Raw genomic sequence first — 18,822 nt, forward strand, 5'->3', positions numbered from 1 at the left:
CTGTTGATAGGAACGGAGACGATCGGAACATCGGAGAGAATGTTGGATGAATCTCTCCAGACCCATTGTATCATCTAATGTGGCCAGCTGGATTCGGAGAGTGGGTTCCAAGCCGAGCCGGTACGTGGTCAACAACGATCTCTCATTCCATCCACTTGCAGCTGCTAGAGTGCGAAACCGGAGAGCATATTCCTGTGTAGATAGAGTACCTTGCTTTAGATGATACAGCTGCTCTCCAGCGGCTACTTCCCCATCAGAACGTCCAAACACCTCTTTGAAATACTCCGTGAAGGTAGTGATGGAATTCATGACCGGCCCGGCTTGGTTCCAGATCGTCTCAGCCCATTTAAGTGCAGGTCCAGAGAGTAGTGATACGATGTAGGCGATCTTTGACTTATCTGTGGGATATAGAGAAGGTTGCATTTCGAATATGAGGGAACATTGTAACAGAAAACCATTGCACTCCCCCGCTCCGCCTGAGTAGGGCGCTGGTCGGGCCATGGGACTGGAAGGAAGGGCCGAAGAAGAAACTGTGGAGGCGGAAGTGCTCGGTGCTGGTGGTGCGTTGGAAAGTGGAGCTGGTGGCTGTAGAATCCGCTTCAACTGGTCCACCAGCTCTTGAAAGTGATCGAGGGTGCTCATGTTGTCGTCGTTATGGGTCCGGGCTTCTGTTATGAAGCGGACAGGAGACAGAGGTAAGGAAACGTTAGGGTGTTTATTGAATGACAACAAGGAGCACATGAAGGATAGCCAGGAGGATCAGGAATGATGTTGGGGTCTTTTCCTCCGTGGCTGGGTAACAGGAATACACGAGGATGGACAGCACACACCAGATACAGCTGACAGAGGATGACACAGACTTGGAAGGACTGGAAGACAGGACGATTCGGGGGGACCAGGAAGACTAGGAGGAATACAAAGAGAACAGGTAAGTAAATCGTTTGTTTAGCTGAGGATGACTACGCTGAGTGGTCGCTCAGTTGTCCGCTTTCGTCGAGACGAGCCCGGACAATGAGCGACTGGAGTGCTGTGCTTTTATCTGGTGCTCGTGAATGTGATGCAGCTGTGTGCTCATTAGAAGTCAGGTGATGGTGATCTTCGTGAGTGGGGGTCGTGAGAGCCTGACCAATCCATGACAATGACTGTAATACATTTGACCTTTTTCCAGGCCTTGGGGTCCTTTTGACCCCCAAAGGATGTTTAATAAAGTATAAATGAAATTTTCTCCTAGTCCAAATGGCATGAAACTTTGTATGGTGAACAGTACATTCAAGATTTACAAAAATAATAAATAAATAATTGGAATGGTATCTTGATTTTATCTTAGCGTAAAAATGTCACTCTGATTAGAAAGTGGACAAAATTCATTATTAAAATCACACTTTCAACAATGCAAAAAAAAATAAAAACAAAGTCATGTGACAGCAACTCAGGTATACAAACATCAGCAGATCGCTGTGCAGTTCAGGGTACATGACTTGAATTTGTGTCTTAAAAATCGTTGAGGGTTTTCACACTATGCGACATGTTCAGGCTGGATGATCTATATTGAAATCTCTATAAAATGTACAAGAGACAGGGTATATGCAGGAATCCTAAAGGTAATTTCAATACCTTTTTAAGACTTTTTAAAGACCTTTTCAGAATATTTTAAGATCTCATCGCCACTTCAAGTTCTAATCAGTATCAAACCTTTAACTTAATAAACAGTTGTTAATAAACAGTTGTTATTAAAAAGTTATAGTTAAATAAATAAATGGAGCACAACCATGCACCAGAACTCAGATAAGCTCGGAAGAAGCTTGAAAAAATAAATTACACGGTTGTTTTCAGCGACAGGCTTCAGCCACTGTTTAAACTCTTATTTTCTTATTTTAATTTCCTATTTTGCCGTCTGTTTCGCTGTATGGTTTCGCTACATGTGGAGAGAGTCACAAGTTACAAGACATCACCCGGATGGAGGAGCTTGGCCGGACGCGCCCCAGTCCAAACTAATGGATCGAGCACGCCGTTGTTAATATAAAGAGGAAAATAAGTGTATTTATGCTTTTTAGAGTCAAACTCTTTGGACAATGCTTAAACAAAAATGAAGACCTCGTACAAACGCAATTGACTTTTTAATACCTTTTAAGGGCCTTAATTTTCTCATAATTGATTTTTCAACTTTTAATACTTTTTAAGACCTCGCAGACACCCAGAGAGAGCATTTGAAAGCATTGTCAATCAGTGGATCTGTCAGCGAATCAATCGCTCACATATCTGTACAGTTCAGCTGATAGATGTGGCTTTCATATGCTCTTGTGTCCCTGTAAACAATCACAGACATATCTGTTGAGTGCGTCAACACAACAGACAGTCAACCCATGACTTGCTCTCTCATTAGCTTTAGCTCATCACTACATCTGACCCAACGTGTGGTCGAGTCGGCCAACCAGTCCAGAATATTTAGCATGCCAGATACTGGCTTTTCATCAGCGAAGTGTTGGGAATGCATCCGCAAGCCTCTTTGCTATGCTCAGTGGTTCACACATAAACTTACACATAACTCACCGACACATTGAACTGTGATTGTTGAAAAATCAGCAGGTGATCGGCAATCGGTAGACTTTATGTTTATGTTTAAAATCCTGTAGTGTGAACTAGCATTATACAGCTCAGTTTATTCTGTTACAGCATTATGATGAAACACTCAGGAGACAAACTGTCACGATCATCAGCGATCATAACTCCCAGATCGCTGGATCTCACACACAAACACACATGGACTACAAATCCGCCATTCATGGACTACATATTCATACATGCACTCCGTTGACACACACACACATGCTTCCTCATTTCCACTGATTAGACTTCCACAGCTGTTGCAGCTTCTAGACTGATTACAGACACCATTTAAACAACACACACTCTCACTGCCGAGTCTTGTTTATCTGTAAAGTGACATTACAACGGGTTTCCCTTAGTCTTGTTCCTCCGTGTTTTGATCTTTGCCTGGTTTCCCTTTCTCCTTGTCTGCCGCCTGTCTACCGACCTCTCGCCTGTGTTTAATTACGATTCTGGACTGCCTTTATACATCTGTTTGCACCTGTGTTGATCATTGCCTCCCTGACTTTGAATAAACCTGCACGTGGATCCTAAACCTCAGTTGTCTCTGTCACTCCCCGTGTTACACAAACAGTGCTTTTTAGACTAATGGTATTTTTATTGCGATTTCATAAGGATCTGAAGAAAACTATTTTGTAAAAACACATCTTTCAGTTGGTCAAACAGCAAATGGTGAAGCTCTACAGCCATATCCTGGTAAATTATATATTTTTACTTTTAAAACAGATTTTTTTTCTCAATATGGGCAAAAAAAACTTTAATTAAACCATGTCAAAGTGTCTATGTTATCCCAATGAATTGAAGTTAACAATGTGGGTCCTTTTTAAAGTAAATTTTACTTGATCAAATAGCAAATAGAAGAGCTCTATTGGTTAGAAGGGTTAAATAAGTGAGTTACTTATAATTCTGTTAAATGTGTCTGAACATATGCTAAACTGGTGCATGAGGCCAGCTTATATTAATGCATTTCAAAAATAATCATCTTAGAATAAAAGGAAAACCTTAATGTTAAGAATGATGTCTTGCAGATAAGCATCATCTTCAAGAATTTCCTCAAGACTAGGCCCATCCCCACACATTTTCTCCTCAACCTGGTGAAATAACACACACACACACACACGCACACACACACACACACACACACACACACACACACACAGATGTTAAGACAACAAACATCAGTCAAAGTCAGATAATAAAAGAGTGTGTAGTACAGTATAAAAACAGCAAATGTAAGTCTCTGTTTACCTTTTGGTTTATAATGGGTTGAGTAAAAGCATCAAAGTAAGTGTCTTGCACCAGTGTATCCAGAGACAAAACTGTCTTCTCAAACTGCCCAATAATCTCTGCTACACACTCCTGATGTACACACAAATACATGGAATAAGAAAAATAAACACAGAATGCACATACACACAGTGCATGCTGCAGAAAAGCTCAACGACACAAGCAAATTAATAATATGATGTTAATGAGCAATATGCATGCACAAAAATAAAACGCAAACCTGAAAGTCTTCATTGGAGGGCTGGTATGATAAGGAGTGTGTGTCCAGCATCAGCTCAGTTATGAACATTGGCTGGTGGGAAGCACTGATATTCTGCTCTGCTGTCACCTGTAATATATATTATGCATACGCACACATTTTTTACTATATTACTTAGAAGATCTGATAGAGTTTCACTGCATTTATGGTTAAAAATGGTTGCATTTCTTAGCATAGCCTCACAAAAAGGGCAATTTAAACACAAAGTTAATTTTTAAAAACTAGTAAGGTAACACACAGAAGCATATAATTGTACTGTAGGTTTACAGGGATTGTATGTGTGCTTTTACTGTCCAGACACATATTTTTATATTGTACAAACTGTATATTCTATACCAACACTACCACTAAAAATAACTCTCTGAGAAAACTTCAGAAGATTTAGTATGTTAAATTTAGTATGTTTTTGAAGCTATTTTGTATGCTTATTTTATAATGACATAAACATTTATGTTGTAATTCCACTGTCATTATACACATATGTATGCACATTTGGCCACTGGTGTGCCAGCTTATACACAATTAAAATTGTATTTTCATTATTGAAAGGGAAATATAGCAGAAATAAACCATTCTGTTGGCCTGCAAGAGGAAAAAAAATCTACAACAGCTTTGCTGTACCTCTACAAATGTCTTTAATAATTTGAGCAAGAGGAATAGTTGCATAGACATCACTGTCATCAAGCTGCAGACTGTATAAGTTCAAGTGAAATAAATTGTTGACAAAAATATAAGGAGCCAGAAACATATAAATAAGTACTTTAACCACAAAATCAGACATTAGTATGCATAAATCCAAATCTTACTTGTATATACAGTTAAAGTCGCTATTATTAGCCCCCATTTTAACTTTTTTAAATATTTGCCAAATGATGTTTAACAGAGCAAGGAAATTTTCACAGTACTGTATATCTGATAATATTTTTTCTTTTGGAGAAAGTCTTATTTGTTTTATTTCGGCTAGAAAAAAGCAGTTTTTAATTTTTTAAAACCATTTTAAGGTCAAAATTATTAGCCCCTTTAAGCTATATATTTTTTCGATTGTCTGCAGAACAAACCATCGTTATACAATAACTTGCCTATTTACCCTATCCTGCCTAGTTAACCTTAATAACCTAGTTAAGCCTTTAAATGTCACTTTAAGCTGTATAGAAGTGTCTTGAAAAATATCAAGTCAAATATTATTAACTGTCATCATGGCAAAAATTAAATAAATCAGCTATTAGAAATGAGTTATTAAAACTATTATGTTTAGAAATGTGTTGAAAAAACGTTCTCTCCGTTAAACAGATAATGGGGAACAAAATAAACAGCGGGGCTAATAATTCTGACTTCAACTGTACAGTATATCATTTTAAATGTAATAAAAATATGTAATTTTTCATTTTCTGCAAGATTGTTAGCCACATAACTATGCCTATGTACGTCACAATAGTTACGATAATGTCACAATATTCCAGAGGACCAAATTTGTATATACAACATTGTAACAAATAGTCTCTGTTTTGGAACAAAATAAACAATTTACAGGTGTGTAGAACTACCTACACCAGGACCTCTTAAAGAAAACATTTGAGTGGTCAAGATTTGATGAGGAACGCGAAAAAAAGTGTTGATCTATGTAGGCGAAAGTGATAAGCGGCAAGCTTTGGATGTTTATATCAGTTTTATATTTTATAAGCATCAATTTTGTCACTGTTTTGGAGTAGACTAGCTAATATTGTATATTTCCTTAAAACTATACTGAAATTAACATGTCAAATTTTAGATGGGGTCCTTGAAGAGTGGAAATGTAAAAAGCCACTGTGAAAAAGGTTTATGCAGCTCATGTAATACATAAACGACCATGATGGACGTCCGTTCTCAAGCTTCCAGCACCCAGACTGCAGTTCTGCACAAGACATTTGGTCAGAGGAGAATTGGTAGTGCTCAGCGGAGCCTGGTTTCTCTCAAGGTTTAAGCAAGTTAAGCAAGTTGGTGGAGTTTTGGTCAATTGAAGGTGTTTTTTGGTCAGCTGTCACCTCTGGCTTGCTTGGCTGAAACTGGTGGAGCTGTGCATCAGAATTAATATATTTTGAATGGAAAAGGCATTTAATTAAATGGTATTTATGTACGTGCAAGTTTATTAAAATTAAATGTTGGTTTACCATTTTTCCAGACCTTTGACATAAACGATAATTCAAATTAGGACCTCTGAGCTGAGACTTTGGAAACCCCTGATCTACACCTTTAAACAAACAGATCCCTAAAGCTCACCACCCTCATAAATAACAGCAATATTACCCTGCATCATTGCTGGATCATAATCACACAAGCTTACTAACCTTTATATCGGTATCATGGCTGATTTCGCTACCCGCCGAGCTCTGAATGAGGGTGAGTGAAGGGGTGTGTGTGATTTGCTCCTGAAACACTCTTAGTAGCTTACTGACCGAGTTAACCACAAGCATGTGTGTTGTGTTCACAATCAAATAATCAGCAAGTCTGATGAAACTATGGAGACAAAGCAAACATTAGAAAACAATTGCAATAATTAAACATTCATTCCAAGATATATATTTTTTAATTAACTTTTTCTGTTTCAGCTAGCAGAACAACTTTGGGGACAATTTCTTTTGTTTTTGGACATATTTTGAGAAAATGCTTTGAAATTCAACCCCACGATACACTCTGGGCAAATGTACTATCCTTTTGTTATATTAGGGATGAATACATCCACTGAATTAAACTGCTGTAAAATGCATCAGATACATTTTTTTTTTTTCAAATTTGTTTTTATTAAACATTAATTCCAAGATTTATATTTTAGCTCTTTTTGTACTTTACAAAAAAAATGAGTTTGACATGAAATAAAGGTCATTAATCAAGGACAGAATGACAACACTAATTACTTAATAGCTCTATTTACCTAATAGAACTAGCCTGCCCACTACCCCCCCCCCCCCCCCAATGGTTCCCCAAGAACCAATTTTATTCCTCATTTTAATTATTGTATATTATATATTGATTACTCTTAAGCTGATGTGACCATGTTTTCAGGTGTCAATAGCTCTGTTAACGAATTGTACAATGTGTACATTCATTCAAAATATTACTTGATCAGCCAAATTAGCAGTTACATTGTCCATAATCTAAAATACATGCAGAATAATCAGTCTAGTCAATCCACTGTGTTGAGAGCTAGTAGTGCTATTAAAGTTGACTAACCAAGTAAGGCGTTTGCAGTGGTAGCTCTTGTTGGCTTGCTGCGTATAAGTCATCTTCTCAGGTGTGTCTTCAAAGACCAATTTAAAAGCAGGTGATGCTAATTCTTCATTGCCATCTGGTGCAAGCAGGAAAAAAATCCAATTCACAAACTGTCAAATTCAGAATATACCTATTGTAATCCATACATCAACACACCTACAGTATGCATTATCCTGCTAACATGAAATTAAGCTCACATTAGTTCCCTCAAAGTTATATAGATATGTCCTTCCAGTAATGCTAACATAATGTTTGTTTAATATCACTCTCAAAACATTAGCACAATTTTTTTTTTTGTTCACCAAAAGTTTTTACACATCAGTCAAGGCACATTATTTCTATTTATTTGGCATTCTTTGGCATTACAATTGCACGTTGAATGTATTTTTTTTTTAAGTTAATACTAATGGTTTGTTTCATAACATTTATATTGCACAACATTTTTATAACTTTATAGGAACGCTCAAAATAGTTTTTGTATCTAAATAATGATTACCAGTCTCCACTTCGCCATAATCAGGTGTGTGTCCAAACTCTTTCAAAGCATTTCGACATGCATTTCTAGCCACTTCCATTACCAGTTCTCTGAACTTCTCCAAACGAGATGACACCTAGAACTCAGATACACAAAAAATAAACTAATGAATAAAAAAATCTTAGAAAAGACTCTTCCAACTGCATAGCTTACAAATAACAGGCCTGCTACATTGAAAACAAGGCAAAAACAAACAAAGGGCAGATTGGTGCTTTACACCTGTTGACACACCTGAAAAACAGGACTGGTCCATCAGTAAGCCCTGCCCACTTAGTTACTGTTGCTAACTCAGACATATAAAACAAATGTCATTGCCCATCCACTAAGGCACAAGTGTCAAATCCAGTTCCTGGACAGTCGCAGCTTTGCAGAGTTTAGTTGCAACCCTGCTTAAACACATACCTGTAGGTTTCAAACAAGCCTAAAGGTCTCAATAAGTTTGATCAGGTGTGCTAAATAAGGATTAAAGCTAAACTGTGCAGAGCTGCGGCTCTCCAGGAACTGGATTTGACACCTGGAAAAGGATGGGTTGGAGCATCATTTTTGTATCATAAGCACCATTTAACCAATGAAAGCTTCAGATCTTCCAATGGTTCCCTTCAGTGCTGAAACCTAAAGATGAAATGCTGCATCCTAATTCGCGTACTATCCATCCAAAATATTTGAAAATAAAATTAGTATGTTCCAAATGGTAGCATGTTTAAAAGAGTATATCAAACGTTCCCAGATGGGTTACTATTTCCGGTAAAAACTTTAAAAGTAGAACCGGCCATACTATAACAGCTGATTTTGCCCACAGTACATTGCGTGTTGAAAGTGAATTTGATTAGAACTACAAACATGGTTGAAAAGTGTAAATAAACTACAAACATGATGGACGCACGAGACCAGCCGTCAAGTACAGAGGCTTCAGTAAAGATGTTTGTATGACAGTTAATTAATATCTAGCCAACAAAATATTTAAATGGTGTTTTCTATGTTATATTTCATCTGCAACAACAATACTGAACTTATATAAAGACGTGTTTGGACATTAATGTCTGATTGTATAATTATCCAAAGACATGAGGAGATTTCTCTGCATGAAAGACCCGTGAATGGAAGTTCTCCTGCTGCTGCATCTCCAATAAGGTAGGAAATTAAATATAACAGAAATGTGGATGATGTATCGAGATGATTGACAGATGATTTAACAATCTGTTAACGAGGAAGTAGTATGTCCCAAAGCTTGCATACTCTTCTGTTACACACTCAAAAGTATATATTTTACCTTTAAAGGGCACCTATGGTAAAAAAACTACTTTTCAAGCTGTTTGGACAGACATTTGTGCATGTACTATATGGTGTATAGACTGTCATATTAGGGTGATATAAGCACACCCAGTGCTTTTTTTCAATTTAACAACATAAAAAACAGTGGACCAATTGGAGCGGTTTTCAAACCGACCGCAACTTTACGTAGGAGTGCAGTCCCCCCGCCCACCAATATTGATTGACAGGCGCATCATCATATCCTCAGTTTGTTGATTCACGTCCGCCATTTTCAGCGTGAGTCGAAGCGATATCACTAAAGGAACACCCTAGCTCTATTTTTAGATGCAAGGCTCATTGGGCTCAACACAAGAGCAATATTCTCCACATTATCGCTCTAATCAGAATTATTGGTTGTATCTTCAGGTAGGTTTGCAAACATGTGTACTTCTCATTGAGTCTACCTTATACTTCAGCCGTTTGCATTTCTCTCGATCCCAGAAGCTCCCTGTGATCTTAACTAGCATGCGTTTTAGAATTCTAAACATAGGTTTCTATCAGGGTACACTCAAGTCGACGGCTGGGCTGATAGAAACCTATGTTTAGAATTCAAAAATGCGCGACGATTCGAGACACTTCATGTTTCTGCCGCACCACAGAGAGTGTCTGGTGTGACGTGTCGCGGCTTCGAGCGGCGCATCCGGTGCCTCAGTCACAGTTAATTCAGTGTGCGTGGTTATTAGTTTCTGTGTACAAGCTCGGCACTGGAAACTAGCACACAGTTGGCTATAAAACTGTACAAAGACACATATGATTTTGTACTCTCTGCTTGGTCTTTGTCCGAGTCGTATATGTACGACTGAATGCAGATCCTCTCACTTCGCCTCCTCTCAGTCTGCCTGTCAGACTCTATTGTAAACGCAGAGCAGGTGAGCTCATGGCCCCGCCCCTTGTTACGTTACACGTAAAATTACATATTTTAGGGCGTAGTATAAGCATGCCAATTGGGACGCAGCATAAGTTCCAGTCATCTGACACTCAACTACCATTGTCTCATCAGCGTTTGAGAAGAGGGGCTTACAGAGTAGGGCCAGCCAAAATCTGCAGACATGTTTTGCTATTTCTGCAGAACAGAATTTTGTAAAAAATAAATGAATAAATAAATTTAAATAAATTTTAAAAGTACAATATTTATGAAACAAACTTTTAAAAAAAAAACCTTTTAAACTTTTATAAGGTTTACAATGCAAATCCAATTAGATCGATTTGTTTGGCAAACAAATCATCTCTCATACTGTACAACATATCTAATAAATTACTAAACTACAGAAAATATTACTTTACACACTTGTAGATTAACTATATAAAAAATGCATATTTTTTAATATTACTGAAATTAACATAAAAACTGTATACATATATATTTACACTGATCTATATAATTAAATTAACAAATAAAAAAATAAAATAAAAAATCTGCAGAAATCTATACAGCAGATTCCATGTGGGCCTACCGATAAATCAATTGTGGACTGTCTGAAAAAAGTGTATACTATATTTTGGTGATTGTCCACATTAGTCAGTGTCTGTTAATACACTATGCAGTATAACTAAAATGCACACACAAATATGCACACACACACAAACCAAATATCTCACCTCCTCCAGCTGTGTGTATTGTGTGCTCTGAAACTCCTTCAGTGTAAATGTGTGGTCTTTCTCTAGTCGACACAGTGGCATGTCACTGATGTGGTAACACATTTCCCGGATGTCAATCAGTGCCGGTCGCAGAGACTGAAATAAAGAAGTAAATTCACCATACTTTTGTTTTCTTTCTGTAAGGCAAGGCAAGGCAAGTTTATTTATATAGCACATTTCATACACAGTGGCAATTCAAAGTGCTTTACATAAACAAGAATAAAAGAAACAAGTATAAGAGAAATAAAAACAAATAATAGAAATGGTAAAAATAAAAATAAAATAAAAGCTGATAAAATGTGTTATAAAAGAATTAAAAAGAAGAGAAAAACATAGTAGTTCGATCTGTCGGACGTAGCACAGTGCTCATTCAGTAAAGGCACAGCTAAACAGATGTGTTTTCAGTCTTGATTTGAACGTGCCTAATGTTGGAGCACATCTGATCATTTCTGGAAGCTGATTCCAGCAGCGAGGGGCGTAGTAGCTGAAAGCCGATTCACCCTGCTTTGACTGAACTCTTGGGATTTCTAATTTATTTGATCCTAAAGATCTGAGTGATCTGTTAGGTTTGTATTCAGTGAGCATATCTGTAATGTATTGAGGTCCTAGGCCATTTAGTGATTTATAGACCAGTAATAATACTTTAAAATGCAGGTTCTGTACATAAAATTCAATCTGCATCCCTACAGATGCCTTTGAGTGGCTATTTTATTTGTCTAAAATATATATATTTTTAAACTTATGCCATTAAATGCTTTAAGTTTTGTGTTTTGCTATGAAAATATACAATAATATTCTCTCCTAAATATATTTATCATGCTTAATTTTTCTTTTTTGAACTTTGACATGATACTGACAAAAATTAAATAAATGTTGACAAACCTCATTGAGAACAAAGAGATGCTCTTGCAGTGAACGTCTGCATTTGCTGATTTTCTTATAGCGTACATTGGCACGCCACACACGGAACGCCTTCCACTTACGAAAAAGGGCAAACACAGGGATGCGCAAAAGCTTTCGGTGATATTGGTACTCCTGCTCCCAACGCTCTAAAGGCAAACACTCCACTTCTGACCCACAGTAATGCGTCACTGCATGAGTACTGACCGTATAGTAGTCTGACTTGTTGATATTGCCAAATGTTGCAATTCTGTTGAAAGAGTATTTAAAACTGTTTAGAGACAAACATCTGGTTAAAAATATAGTCAAAAGTTTATATGTATTACTAGCACATTTTTATGCATCACTTTTATTTAAACAAAATACATTATGTGGAACACAAATGAAAATCACCAAATAAACCTATGAAATATGTAAAAACAAGATTTAATCATAACATTAGAAATCAAAAATATATTTTTGCATTTGTAAATTAAATGTTTTGAATTGATGTTTTACATATCGTCACCTTAGAATTAAAAGGATCTCTGCGTTCTGAATGATTCTGAGATATTGAGCTTCAAAGTTTTCTGCATTCCATAGAAAACAGTGTGTGTGTAACATTTGTTTTTTTTTTTTAAATAAAAAGTCTTAAAATGTAAACAACTTATAAAAAAACATACCGCAATGTAAATAAGTTGTCATTTAATAAGAATGTCAATAACTTAATTTTGACAAAAATGTCAGACAGAACCTTATAATTCTATGGTGACGATATATTTCATTATTTTAATATACTTTAATTTAATAATTTTATTATCACATTACTCCAGTCTTCAGCATGACATGATCATCCAGAATCACTCCAATATGCCGATTATGTTTAAAAAGCTTTAATGAATTTTAAAATAACATTGTTATTTTAAAAAAGCTAAAATTTTACAACAACGTAAAATATATACAGTTGAAGTCAGAATTATTAGCCCCCCTTTGAATTTTTTTTCTTTTTTAAACAGAGCAAGGAAATTTTCACAGTATGTCTGATAATATTTTTTCTTCTGGAGAAAGTCTTATTTGTTTTATTTTGACTAGATTAAGAGCAGTTTTAAATTTTTTAAGTCATTTTAAGGTCAAAACCTTTAAGCTAAATTTTTCTTCGATAGTCTACAGACAAAAAAAAAAAAACATTGTTATACAATAACTTGTTTATTTACCCTTACCTGCCAAGTTAACCTAATTAACCTAGTTAAGCCTTTAAAAGTCACTTTCAGATGTATAGAAGTGTCTAGAAAAATATCTAGTAAAATATCATTTACTGCCATCATGGCAAAGATAAAATAAATCAGTTATTAGTAATGAGTTATTAAAACTATTTTGTTTAGAAATTTGTTGAAAAAAGTCTTCTCACCGTTAAACAGAAAATGGGGGAAAAAAACACAGGGCGGCTAATAATTCTGTCTTCAACTGTATATATTTGATGCATTGATGCTATAAAAACAATAATTAGTTTGAAATTGTGTTGTGTTTGAATAGTGTACAAATCATGGATTTCTTACTTGAGGTTATATGTGTCAAATTTAATTGATGATTTAGGTACTGAAGAAGTCAAATAGAAGAATCCCAGGTGAGGGTTATTCCGGATGGCTTGGACGATGTCGAGTGGGGAGCAAATCTTAGCACGTATTAATTCATCCACTGAGTTAAACAGCAGTGAACCAGAAAGCGGTGGAGAGGGAGTGTAGCTAAGAGGTGGAACTGGACAACTTCTCGAGGAGCTTTTTATTCTTTTAGGAGGGGATGGTATCCTAAGTGAGCCTTGAGTCAACTGCACCTAAAATGATCACATAAAAACATGTACTTTTTTTTTATGTTACAACAGACATCTATGAACAGAGAAGTTTAAAGTCAAACCTGTCTATCTTTGATGTAGTCTGGAATTTTGGGAAGCTGTAAAAGGGAGGGTCTTTTCTCTGAAGAAATGTCAATAGATTGGACCTCGTCAAATTGAAAGGGCATCTTAGGGGTCAACATCTGGTTTTTGTCCGGTTTCATATATTCACTTCGTCTCTTTAGAATAGGCTAAAGGAAAAATACAAAAAATGACAAAAAAAATTTAGAAGTAAGTTTAGAATTACAAGTTTTTGTATTGTAATGTTTAGTTTTATATTTTAATTTGCTTTTATGTTGATATATCTATTAAGCTGATTGATCATGAACATTATGTCACCCATATTTAAACATTTTTGACAATTATGTTCATGCTGTCTATGTAGGGCTGGGCAATAAATTGAAAAGTAATCGAAATCAACATTCAATTTTTCCAGGTCGATTTTTTCAATCACTTTCCCTACCGCGTGTGGAGTCACGTGACTGTTCATTTTAGGCAATGCGTGCTTTAATTTCAGTTGTTTAACGTTGATGTTCAATTAAAAAATCATACATGGTAGATAGTGTGTGTTTCCTTCCATTATTTTAAGGTCAAGCAATGCACACTTCATTCAGAAATCTCTCATTTATAATATATGAGCATATTAACTTGTCAGTGAACTATGAGGGCAAAAAAATTAAATAAATAAATAAAATAATTATTCATTAACTGTAATCGAGTTAGATAAACTCATAAACGCTCAGCCCTAAGTCTATGTATAGAATTTTATTTGATGCAGGCAACAAACTGGAATGTATTATTATCGTTAACATGAATGAGCATGATGGTTATTTTTTTGTTCATATTTAAATCCTATTTGAGTCAATGGTGTCACTGATTAACAAAAGTAAAATTCATTAAAAGTTTATAGTTGCATGTTGAAACTTTTTGTGTTCATGTTGATTCTATGTGGTTTTCATTACATTTGAAAACACTGATTCCATCTTCATTTAAAAAATCATAAAATAATAATCATACATTAAATGAGAGACAGTGTAACTTGAATACTACACCTTGAATACTAGTGACACATCCAAATTAGGTCAAGAGATACACATGACAAACATAATGTCTGCATATTCCTGTATGGTGATTTAATGTTTGTTATATCATCAACCTATTATATTATATTATATTATATTATATTATATTATATTATATTATATTATATTATATTATATTATATTATATTATATTATTTAACATAAACTAATCATTTATACACATAGTATAATGCTTTTGCCCTTACCAACATCTCAACTTGTGCTGGCTTCTGTGCAGCCCATTGTCTCTCTTGAGCCCTGGTTCTGTGAGGAAACACCAGAGCATCAGCATTCGGCTGCGGGTGTCTGGGCACAGCTGAGATCAGTCTAGCTCTCAGCTTTTCCACGTCAACAGGGGCCAGAGAACCTGGGACAATTGTATCCACAGGTAAAGACTTAGCCATCCCAAATAACTGCTGCCTGTTTTGATCTTGTTCTGGCCCTGTCTGGCTCATGGGATGCCCTTTCTTAAAAGAAAACATGATCAATTTTCCTCCAGTTTCCTCTTGTTCTTCTCAAAAAGTCCTTCTCCTCGGGTTTATGCCTGGACAGTGAAGTCTTATAAAACAGTCAAAAGAAAAGCATTTAGTCAAACTGTTATAGACTGCGTTGCTAAGTAACCAGCGGGAAATTATATATGTTTTGAAATTATACGACAACAGTGATATTGTTCATTATATCGTAAAAAACTGTAATAGTTCACTCGTTGTATCAAGTTATAAATGTTAGCAAACTAAACGGCACTGACTGTCCTGCAACAAAGATCAGCAATACTTACAAAATGTGTTTACAACTCCCAAGGTGTGGCATGCTGGTCAAATACTATCTAAATTAACTACTCCCATATATGTTTAATGCGACGCTATGTTTATTATTATTATTATCATTAGCTCTTCTAAACAAGACAGCTGAATAGCGGTAAAGCTCGTCAACTTGGCTGTTTATCGTTGCGTAGCAACGATTTCACATTTCACACTTCCGCTTCAGATGACAGGAAAAACTAACGTTACCATAAAGTTAGAACGTTACAGCTGCGGGTGCGGGATGCTCATATCAATATAGCGTCATTTTTGTCACACAACAATAATTCATAGTTTTATATTGCTGTGAGGGTTAGGTTTAGAGTTGGGGTAGCAGTAGACGTTAATAAAATACAATTTAATGGGTAATTTAATAAATAACATGCATAAAACTGGGGATAATTACTGTTTTTACATTACTGTGATGGTGATAGGTAGACGTTAATAAAATACAACTAATGAATAAATTAATGAATAATACATTTCTGGATAATTATTGTTTTACATTACGATGGTGGTTGTGTTTAGGGTTGGGGTAGACGTGAATAAAATACAATTAATGGATAAGATAGTAAATAATATAAATAATTCTCGTTAACTTCCGGCTGCAGCAGTATCCCTTTAAGCAACAACCTGCTGAAAGCTCAACTCATTTCTACAAAACTTGTTCTTTTGAACAGGTTATTTAAAATAACCGATTCAAATAAAATAAAAAATTACATTATTATGTATGCACGTTGAGACGAAGACCCTTTTCTTTGCGATTTTGCGTTTGGTTTCTTAATTTTTTTTATTTATTTTCTGACATTTCTCTCATGTCTTTTGATGATCCAGATTTGCTTGCAAAGACCAAGTACCAGCTCGCCAGCTAGTAGTTTATCTTTACTTTGAGTGTGTTTGCATCCATCACAGGAACATATTTGTATTCACAAACGAATATCGGTCTTCAAATTATCTTTATCAATGAAATTAAAGTTAATAGAATTGACAAATCACAGAATCTTGATGTTATATTTTATTTTATACTAGATATTAAAGTTTGAGGACAAACTTTATGGTGGCTTGAAAAGCCGAGTCTGAATTAGCATGTTACTAGCATGAATTAGCAAGTAACTAGCATGATTCTAACATAAATTAGCATGTAACTAGCATGTTTCTAGCATGAATTAGCATGTTACTAGCATGTTTCTAGCATGAATTAGCATGATTCTAGCATGAATTAGCATGTTACTAGCATGTTTCTAGCATGAGTTAGCATGTTAATAGCATGTTTCTAGCATGAATTAGCATGTTACTAGCATGATTCTAGCATGAATTAGCATGTTACTAGCATGTTTCTAACATGAATTAGCATGTTACTAGCATGTTTCTAGCATGATTTAGCATGTTATTAGCATGATTCTAGCATGAATTAGCATGTGTCTAGCATGAATTAGCATGTTATTAGCATGATTCTAGCATGAATTAGCATGTTACTAGCATGATTCTAGCATGAATTAGCATGTTACTAGCATGTTTCTAGCATGAATTAGCATGTTACTAGCATGATTCTAGCAGGAATTAGCATGTTACTAGCATGATTCTAGCATGAATTAGCATGTTATTAGCATGATTCTAGCATGAATTAGCATGTTACTAGCATGATTCTAGCATGAATTAGCATGTTACTAGCATGATTCTAGCATGAATTAGCATGTTACTAGCATGATTCTAGCATGGATTAGCATGTAACTAGCATGATTCTAGCATGAATTAGCATGTTACTAGCATGATTCTAGCATGAATTAGCATGTTTCTAGCATGAATTAGCATGTTATTAGCATGATTCTAGCATGAATTAGCATGTTACTAGCATGATTCTAGCATGAATTAGCATGTTACTAGCATATTTCTAGCATGAATTAGCATGTTACTAGCATGATTCTAGCATGAATTAGCATGTTATTAGCATGATTCTAGCATGAATTAACATTTTACTAGCATGATTCTAGCATGAATTAGCATGTTACTAGCATGATTCTAGCATGAATTAGCATGTTACTAGCATGATTCTAGCATGGATTAGCATGTTACTAGCATGTTTCTAGCATGAATTAGCATGTTACTAGCATGATTCTAGCATGAATTAGCATGTTACTAGCATGATTCTAGCATGAATTAACATTTTACTAGCATGATTCTAGCATGAATTAGCATGTTACTAGCATGATTCTAGCATGGATTAGCATGTTACTAGCATGTTTCTAGCATGAATTAGCATGTTACTAGCATGTTTCTAGCATGAATTAGCATGTTACTAGCATGTTTCTAGCATGAATTAGCATGTTACTAGCATGTTTCTAGCATGAATTAGCATGTTGTTAGCATGATTCTAGCATGAATTATCATGTTTCTAGCATGAATTAGCATGTAACTAGCATGATTCTAGCATCAATTAGCATGTAACTAGCATGTTACTAGCATGATTCTAGCATGAGTCAGCTTGTTTCTAGCATGAATTAGCATGTTGTTAGCATGATTCTAGCATGAATTAGCATGTTACTAGCATGACTAGCATGTCACTATCGTGTTGCTAGCACCTTTCTAGCAAGATTAGCATGTCAGTAGGAAGTTTAAACTGTTAGCATGTGTTAGAAAAGCTAGTCACAGTCTCTGGGACAGTTGCTAGGGTGCTGAAATTGGTTGCTAGGGAGTGGCTAGTAAGTTTAAAGGTAATCAGTGATTGGCTGCTGGCTAGACTGAGTTGAATGAGGCCAGACTCTAGTCTGTAGGACAGTCTGATGCAGAGTTATGAGCTCACAAAGGTTGATCCAATGTTAAGTAAATGGGAGTCTTTTACAATGGAAGTATATGGGACAGTTGCTAGGGTGCTGTAAGTGGTTGCTAGGGAGTGGCTAGTAAGTTAAAAAGTCATCAGTTATTGGCTGCTGGCTAGACTGAGTTAAATGAGTCCAGTTAGAAGTCTGTAGGACAGTCTGAAGCAGAGTTATGAGCTCACAAAGTTTGACCCAATGTTAAGTCAATGGGACTTTTGGGATTTTTCTGGGTCGTTTTTCGGAAAACCCAAGGTCGGATCAGTTAGAAAAGATATAGCAACCCGAGTCAGACCAGTTCGAAGGTTTGACGAAAGTTTGAAGTATGTAGCTTGAAAGGCCTAGGAGGAGATACACTTAGAAATTAGTCTCAGAAGAATAAGAAGAAGAAGAAGAAGAAGAAGAAGAAGAAGAAGAAGAAGAAGAAGAATAAGTTTAAGATAGATAACAGTATGCTGGCTTTTCAAGCCACCATAA

At 35.7% G+C, this 18,822-nt stretch overlaps 1 protein-coding gene across 1 annotated transcript in view; it reads right to left on the bottom strand.

Annotated features, from left to right (window-relative positions):
• dnah6 (dynein, axonemal, heavy chain 6) overlaps window positions 1-15,220 on the bottom strand; it is a 165,279-nt gene extending 150,059 nt beyond the window's left edge. The window contains exons 1-11 of the mRNA XM_056460119.1: window positions 14,939-15,220; window positions 13,674-13,841; window positions 13,319-13,593; window positions 11,766-12,033; window positions 10,845-10,979; window positions 7,896-8,010; window positions 7,361-7,475; window positions 6,478-6,646; window positions 4,115-4,222; window positions 3,856-3,966; window positions 3,609-3,698 (exon numbers count right to left, since the gene is read on the bottom strand). Coding sequence (XP_056316094.1) covers window positions 3,609-3,698; window positions 3,856-3,966; window positions 4,115-4,222; window positions 6,478-6,646; window positions 7,361-7,475; window positions 7,896-8,010; window positions 10,845-10,979; window positions 11,766-12,033; window positions 13,319-13,593; window positions 13,674-13,841; window positions 14,939-15,214 — 1,830 coding nt within the window. The 5' untranslated portion in view covers window positions 15,215-15,220. The remainder of the gene's footprint in view (window positions 1-3,608; window positions 3,699-3,855; window positions 3,967-4,114; window positions 4,223-6,477; window positions 6,647-7,360; window positions 7,476-7,895; window positions 8,011-10,844; window positions 10,980-11,765; window positions 12,034-13,318; window positions 13,594-13,673; window positions 13,842-14,938) is intronic.
• Between the last annotated feature and the right edge of the window lie 3,602 nt (window positions 15,221-18,822).

Source organism: Danio aesculapii, chromosome 1, assembly GCF_903798145.1.
Source record: "Danio aesculapii chromosome 1, fDanAes4.1, whole genome shotgun sequence".
NCBI classification, from domain to species: domain Eukaryota; kingdom Metazoa; phylum Chordata; class Actinopteri; order Cypriniformes; family Danionidae; genus Danio; species Danio aesculapii.